This window comes from Elgaria multicarinata, chromosome 12 (assembly GCF_023053635.1).
Source record: "Elgaria multicarinata webbii isolate HBS135686 ecotype San Diego chromosome 12, rElgMul1.1.pri, whole genome shotgun sequence".
Lineage (NCBI taxonomy): Eukaryota > Metazoa > Chordata > Lepidosauria > Squamata > Anguidae > Elgaria > Elgaria multicarinata.
This window is the reverse complement of record NC_086182.1, coordinates 1,465,652-1,473,041: the sequence shown is the minus strand read 5'-3', so window position 1 is coordinate 1,473,041 and position 7,390 is coordinate 1,465,652. Positions and strand designations below refer to the sequence as shown.

At 58.7% G+C, this 7,390-nt stretch overlaps 1 protein-coding gene across 1 annotated transcript; it reads left to right on the top strand.

Annotated features, from left to right (window-relative positions):
- The first annotated feature begins 2,412 nt into the window (after positions 1-2,412).
- On the top strand, positions 2,413-5,931 carry RNF181 (ring finger protein 181). The gene is made up of 5 exons (XM_063139044.1): positions 2,413-2,541; positions 2,974-3,107; positions 3,943-4,058; positions 4,154-4,228; positions 5,666-5,931. The coding sequence occupies exons 1-5, from the start codon at positions 2,453-2,455 to the stop codon at positions 5,723-5,725; spliced, it is 474 nt and encodes a 157-aa protein (XP_062995114.1). The 5' UTR covers positions 2,413-2,452; the 3' UTR covers positions 5,726-5,931.
- The last annotated feature ends 1,459 nt before the right edge of the window (positions 5,932-7,390 follow it).

Below are 7,390 nucleotides of genomic sequence, written 5' to 3'. Positions count from 1 at the left end.
ATGCCCCTTGACAGGACACTCCCTGAAGTAGAAAAATGGAATGGGAAAAAACGCCTCCCTCTGGGGAATTTTTGATTTGCCAGAAGTTCTTTATTTTATAATTTTTTAAAATGGTATTTTCCTTCTGCATTATAGAGGGATATAGTTCACTCTAACATCTCAGGATTTTATCACTTCATTCTGTTGAGTGGGAAACCTCAGTCCAGGTAAATGAGTGGGTGATAAAGACAGTATTTTTATGCCAGCAGGGGGGAAAGGCTGCCCTGGAATGGGGTGCCAGGCGGGAGCAGGGCAGGAGGCTGGGGGAGACCAGATTCCTTTGGTAAAGATGGTGCTGGTGGTGGAGGCGGGTGCTTCAGTAGCCCAGCTGCTGGAACCCGGGCTGTGGCCATGCTCTTGAAGGACTCCATTCACTCATAGATCAGCCATGCAGCATCAGCCGCCTTGCGCTTATCTGCCATGGGTTCTCCCCTTGGCCATGTGGTCAGCCTGTCCACCGAGTCCACACTTCCCTGTAAACCACTTGCTGCCACAACCTACAGATTTTCAGAGGGTAACGGGACTCCCGTTTATAGGCTGCATAATTCAAAGCCGGTGCATGGGTGAGACACATTATTCGTAGAATCCACCCGGACCAGAAATGGGTCATTAAACTGGTGAACATAAATTTGCTTCTGGGACATAACATCCAAAAATAGTGGTCACTTGATAAGCAATGAGAAATAATTCTATCTGCTAGCCTTTTCAGCCGCTCTCCTAGCCACCCGCCTTTCACCACTGTCTTCGCTCTCGGATTCCTGCCACCCCACCTGCTCTCTTTGTCTTAACCGGCGTGCCCCCACTGTCCTTCGACCAGGCCCCACCCAGCCTTCTACCGCATCGCCCTGCCGCCAATCGTCCCCTTAAATCTCAGTGCCCCTGAATTCTCCAAAAGTGTGTTGCCCTAGCAGCCGTGCCTGTGGCCCTGCCGGCTGCCTGGCCAGCTTGGCTCATTCGGGCATTCCCCTTCATCAGGTGCCTGTTTGCTCCCCAAGAGAAGCGAATCGGTGCTGGTCAGAAATGGGACCCTAAGGGAAAGCAAAGGATTGATCACGGCGGGCTCTGGTTTCAGAGCCCGGGTCCGCTTGGAGCCGTCATGAGAGGGCCAGGATGGAGAGTCAGCAGGCACCGCTCTGATGCGGGGATCGTGCCCGGCGGAAGCACACCTGAAGAGTCCCGAGGCCAGGGTGGCATACGACGGGAGTGGGGAACCGCTGGACCGACTCCCATGAGTCACCGCCAGCATGGAGGATGGCAGCGGTCCAGCCTCCCCACTCGGGGGCGGTGCTACCATAGAGGCCACTCAGGCGGCCGCCTAGAGCGCCAAGCTAAGAGGGGCGCGGGCACAGCGCAGCACTCACGCGCGTTGGCTGTCAGCCCTCCCGGCGCGAGGATTCAGCTGGGCCTGGGTGGGCGAGATGGCGCCCTGTGCCCGCCCAGCTGAAGTGAAGCCAGGGACGCTGGGGTGGGGGGCTCCACGTTCGGACTTCCGGAACGCGCCCGGAAGAGAGAGAATGTAAGGGTGCAGGGGGTCTTTGAGTGAATGCATGTGTTCATGCCTGTGTTTGCTTGGAGTGAGTGATGCTGAGTGTGTGTGTGCGAGTTGGAGGGTACAATTTAGAGGTGATATTCCTATTAAATAATGCATTTTGGACCCACAGACGTTCCTTTCCAATTTGTTTGCTATAATTGGCATGACGTATTTCTTGCACTTTAAAATAAATTTAGCAGTTTAAAGTTTTGTGCTTCTTATTTTTTCCAGGAAGCATCTGTTCTTAAAAATCAAAGTTGGCATTTTGGGGGCTGGTTGGGGGGGGGGTGGTGAAAGTAGCTCACCTTGCCTAGGGCGCAAAATAGTCTGGCACCGGCCCTACCCGGGAGGTGCTGGAGCGACGCGGCTCGTGCGCAAGTCCTGCAGGCGGAGGAGGCCAGCCTGCCTGCCTTCCGGGGCTCGGCCGGGGGCGCGCGGGGCCCCGGCCTCCGCGTTTGCCGGGCCGGGCAGCTGGTGCCAGCGTGCGCGGATGATCCGGCCCTCCTCCGCTCGCCTGGGCTAAAGGGCGCAGCCCACCCCGAAGCGCAGTCGCCGGGCTGTTACACGCTGGAGGATGCGCCGCCGCCGCCGCCTCCTCTGCACCCGCCCTGCTCACAGCATACTTCGCAGGAGACGCGCACTGCACCGCCGGCCGGGGGACGCAGGGCTGCCCGACTCCGCCGCTGCCGCCGCCGCCGCGCCTCCCCACGACCCCGCTGCCCGCATCTCGCGGCCCGCCCTGATTGGCTGTCTCCCGCGGCCCTGGGCCAATGAGAGCGCTCAGGCGGGGCGCCCCCTTGCGCCGGTTCCGGGTGTGGCGGGCGAGCGAGCGGCGCCGCGCCCCGTGGGCCGGGGCCGCCCTCCGCCCGCCTCCTCCGCGCCATGGCGTCCTACTTCGAGGAGCACGACTGCGAGCCGGGGTCCGGGCCCCGGGAGGAGCTGCCTCGCCAGGCACTGCTGGAGCTGGCCAGGTGGGGGGCGCGGCGCGGCGCGCGGTGGGGCGCGGGGGGACGCGGCCGGGCCAGCCGGGGAGACCCCCGCCCTGCCCTGCCCTGCCCAGCCCAGGGCTTTGGGGGTGGGCTGCCTGCGAGTCTGGAGGCGCATCCCAGCCCTCGAGGGCGCCCCCCCCCGCCTCCCCTGCCCTACTCCCGCCGGTCCCGGGGCTTGGTGAGGGAGGCGAAGGGGGACAGCCCGGAGTAGGCCCTGATGCCATCACTGTTCATGGCAGTTTGCCTAGTTCAGGAAGACAGGTCCTTGCCCCGAGGAGCTTGCGATCCGAAATGCATTAAACAAAGCAGGGGAGACCCAGGAGGGCTCAGGCGATTTGGGGGCTTGGGTCACGGGTTCTTGCAGGGCGCCACCGAGGGACCACTGACCTGCCTTTCCCCCCCCAAAACGATCAGGTCTCTCTTCAATGGCCTGGAGATTGATGTGGGCTCCTTGGGCAGTGGAGACTGGGACCAGCGGCTGCCCCCACCGGCTGCCCGGCAGGCTGTCGAGAGCCTTCCTGCAGTGCCGGTGACCCCGCTGCAAGCAGGTATGAAGAGCCCGGGCTTCTCCATAGGAGGAGCTTGTACATCTGGCCGTTCCGAGAGCTTCGGCTAGGAAAGAGGCCACACGAGTGAGAATTGGCGCGGCGGGTGGGTTCCACACGAGGGCCGTGTGGGAGATGGCGTTCATCATAGAGACTGCCCAGATGTTGGGTCGGAGGGGAGGGACTGAACGGCAGGCACAGCGCTGGCCTTCTGCTGGCACCATGGGATGCCAGTTGCAACATGGTGGTGGTGGTGGTCAGTCCCTGCATGCGGGTGCCAGGCGGGACCTCCTCCCAAGCCCAGCGGTGTTAAGGGGCAGCTCCCTCTGGGCGGCCGCTTGACACTTTTCTGCCTCGCAGCCGTTGCTCTGCCCGCCCGCCTGGACCAGGTGAGATGTTGGCCCAGCTGGGCCTTGTTTTTCTCCTGACCAGATCCAAGCCACCAGCTTTCCTTTTGGCTCTAAGGCAGGATGGTGGGTAGCAGCAGAGGGCCCTTGTGAGCAGCACCTGGAGCAAAATGGCTGCTTAAAAACCATCCCTGTGTGTTAAAGGGTCCTTCCCTCTTGGGTGTGAAGACAGAACTGCCGTGTCTGGTCTGCAGCGCCTCTGGTCTGTGAGGTCCTTTGTGCCGCCCTCATTAGGACCTCCAAATCCCCACCCACTCCCCCTGACAGAAAAGTCAAAACATTCCAAAAGTGCCAAAGCTAAACACCAGCCTGTGAGTGCAGCAGATTAAAAGGAAGCGGGTCGTGCTTGCCTGTGTGGGCACTGGGCCTTCTTGGGCCAGCTTGATGCTGTTGTGTGTCTCTCTCCTGTTTCCTCCCTCTTGGTGGGCCAGATAAAGGGCTGAAGTGTCCTGTGTGCCTGCTGGAATTTGAGGAGGAGGAGGTGGTCAGGAAGATGCCCTGCCAGCACCTCTTCCACACGGGCTGCCTCCTTCCTTGGCTCGGAAAGGTGAGAACCAGGGCGGGCAAGGGATGCCCTCGATACCGGGATGGGAAGCCGGCCTTTCTCCGGGTGCTGATTCTGCCTCCGTTCTTCTTGCCCAGACCAATTCCTGTCCCCTCTGCCGCCATGAGCTGCCCACTGACGATGAGGAATATGAGGAGTACAAGAAGGATAAGGTGAGGGGACTGGCCCAGGAACTAGGCCCGGGGCCGTTCTCCGTGCGGCCCACGGTGGCATCCGCTGGGGCCCTTGGCTTTGCTCTAGCCCTCTTTGGCTGTTCCTTCACGGGGCAAGTCATGTGAGGAGGGAGAGTGGGGCTGCGCTTCCTAGCCCTGAGCCCCCACTGGAGAACGTACACTTGCAATATGTGAAGGGCAGGCAGAGCGGCTGACGAGGGTGGGTCAGGGGGCGGGGCCAGGAAGTGCAATAGAGTTGGCTTCTTATGAACTCAGAGGCCGGGTTCGCATGTAACAACAACTCATGGGCTGTTTAAATCATGGGTAGTTGGGACAGCGGGGAGGGAGTAAGCGAGGTCCCTCCTGATCGCTCAGCATTTCCACTTTGCAAAACAGCACAGGAGTGCCTCATTCTTGGATTGTGCTCTGTGACATATGAACAACCCAGCACTCTGGGTTGTTGTGGGAGAAACAACTCAGAGAATTAACCCAACATCACTCAGAGAATTGCACTTTAAGTGAGTTTGAAATGTGAAATTGTGCACCTGTGTGGAATCTTGAACAATATATATCATTGCTCTAGTGTCAGGAATGTAGCAGCTGTGTGGTGTGGAAGGCTGCCATTTGAAGTGAAATGATGCATGTTAAGATATAAAGGAGCCGATAAGACCATTACATCCAGCATTCCAAATTGCTTAACAACACCATTGTAAGCTAGAGCTGGATTCTGCCGAGAGAGGCGCTGACCCAGTTGCCATTACGGGCAGTGCGGCTCCTGGCAAGGGGCAGAGCGGGGCCCACATTCAGTGAGTGCCAGAGGCCCTCCTCACTTGTTGCCCAGGCCCCTCATCTGGGTCAGAGGGACAAAAGAGGTTTTGCTGCAGCAAAAAGGGATGTGCGCAGCAATGCCTGGTCTAGGGACAAGGTAAAAGGTGAGTGTGTAGCGTGGCTTGGCTTGACTCGCTAGAGTGTGTCTGGATCTCCTTGGCTCTCTAGGCATCTTTCTGGAGTGCTGGTTGCATGAGCCACGAGGCCAGGCTCTGGGGAGTGCAAAGACTCACATATTTATTATGGCATAATGAGCTTTTGTCAGCTGGCCTCAAGTGCCAAAATCACTGGATTGGCTTATGCCCAGTGGGGGTGAGCAAGGGGTGGGGGTGGGGCATCATTTGCTATTCCACCTCAGGCTGCAAAACGTCTTGGGCCGGCCCTGCCAACACCTGGAAGGCCACAAGTTGCTTGGCCCTGAACTAGACCGTGGGCTGCTCCCCAGGCTCTTCCGTCTTCTCTTTCTGCTGGGCCTAAAAATCCCTGAGAAAGGAGGTCTGGAAGGGCCCCAGCAGGGATGCAGGGGACTGCAGGAGAAACGGGGTGATGTATCGAGGCGTTGGCAATTGAGCAACCCCAGTAGTCATTCCTTTTCCTTTCATCTCCCAGATGCGCCGGCAGCAGCAGGCCCACCGGCTGGAGTATCTGCACGGAGCAATGTACACGTGACAGCATGCCGCCGCCGCCGCCGCCGCCCTCCTGGGCAGCTGGAGCCCAGCCTGCTCTCGTTCAGCACAAGGGGGGTCCACCGCCACCGCCGCTTTCGCGACTGCCAGGGACCAGGACATCAGCAGCCCCCTCAAGCGACCCTTCTTTCCCCCACCCCGCCAAGGGCTCGTTGCACATCAGGAATAAATGTCCCCAGGCTTACTAAATTCCTCTCTCTCTCACACCCCTGCAAAGTGGGGCCTTCTAAAAGAACAAGGTTTGCAAACCTGGGGAAAGGGCGAGGCCCTGAAAGGTGGCCTGCACTGCTAGGGTGGGAAAGCAAAAGGTCTGGGGACCAGAAGCCGAAGAGTAAGGAAATGGAGAGTCTGGGGAGCGCGCTCTGCTGTTTTCCCCTTCTTTGGTCCTTGCTCTTGCAGCGGGCAAGAATATGGCCATTAAGATGGATTCCCCTCATACCATGCAAATTCCCTGATGCTTGCATGTGTCCAGTGTATAGTTTGCTACGAAAGGAAATGCTCGTGCCTTTGGCCCTGCCTCCTCTCCACAAAGCTGTGCCCAGTGGGGGCTGCCCTTTAGAGGGCCAGGTGGCAAAACAGAGCTGGGGTGTGTGTGTGTGTGTGCGTGCGTTTTGGAAGCTCTACCTGCCAGGCGTGCTTTACAAATGCCGATTCTTCTCAATGCAGACTCTGGGGCAGGAGTGTGTCACAGAGGCGGCTTGTTACCGATCCACCCTGTAGATTTTGCGTGCTGTGGGAGCCGAGAGAGCAGAAGGCCTGTTGCTCTGCTGAGCCAGTTGTGCCCATCTGCAACATCCATGACCAATCACCCCTGCCAGAGGGAAGACTGAGCCTTGAGCGGTCAGCACCAGCCTGTTGAGGTGGATGCCTGGGCACGCGTGTGAGGACGTGGCCTTTCTGAGCAGAGGAGCCGGCCCTCGCCTGATGCCACGTCGCATTGTGGCACATCCAGGCTTTTTTGTGCTGGGATTGAATCTCCCCAAGTGTTGAACGGATCTGGCCAGAGAGGAGGGAAGAGAGGACGTTGCCAACATCCGGTCAGGCGATGCCGCCTTCATCTAACTCCGCCCGTTCCTGGTCTGCTCTGGCTGCCTGTGCCTCTCCAAGGTCTCGGGCAGAGAGCGAGGTTTCCTTCTCATCACTTTCTAGCTGATCCTTTTGATGTTGGGGATCATTGCTGGGTCCTTCTGCGTGCAAAGCACTGAGCCGTGGCCATCCCTTCTATTGATGCAGCGGGATACTCGGGGCTTATCAGGAATGAGGAGCCAAGCAAAGGCCCTGGTGCCAGGGGCTTATTGCCACTGGACTAGTAATGCGTTTGCCTGCTGCTGGCTTGCCAATGTCTAGGGACTGGTAGTGCAAGACTAGGGGGTTGGGCTAGGCCTTTCCTACAGGCTGCCTCAGGGTTATGTGCCTCTTACTCCAGAAGACGATGAGCTGCTGCAAATACGGGCAAGGAACACAGTGCACGAAATGGAATACTTCCACCTAAGAAAGTGGAGATTCTTAGCAGGGAAAACCACCGCCATGGCTGGCCCCAGAGGGCAGCAAGGTTTCAAAGCACTTTGCCAGCCCAGCGTCACCACAGGGCTGTTCCTCTCCCTTTACACTGGACTCCTTAGAAATCCTTTGCTTGCAGGCTATGGAA

What these genes read in the sequence shown, in the direction of transcription:
- RNF181 (XM_063139044.1), top strand. Translation starts at nt 2,453, where the DNA reads ATGGCGTCCTACTTCGAGGAGCACGACTGCGAGCCGGGGTCCGGGCCC. An exon ending in GCACTGCTGGAGCTGGCCAG is followed by an intron (nt 2,542 to 2,973) that starts GTGGGGGGCGCG and finishes CAAAACGATCAG; the next exon opens with GTCTCTCTTCAATGGCCTGG. An exon ending in AGGAGTACAAGAAGGATAAG is followed by an intron (nt 4,229 to 5,665) that starts GTGAGGGGACTG and finishes TTCATCTCCCAG; the next exon opens with ATGCGCCGGCAGCAGCAGGC.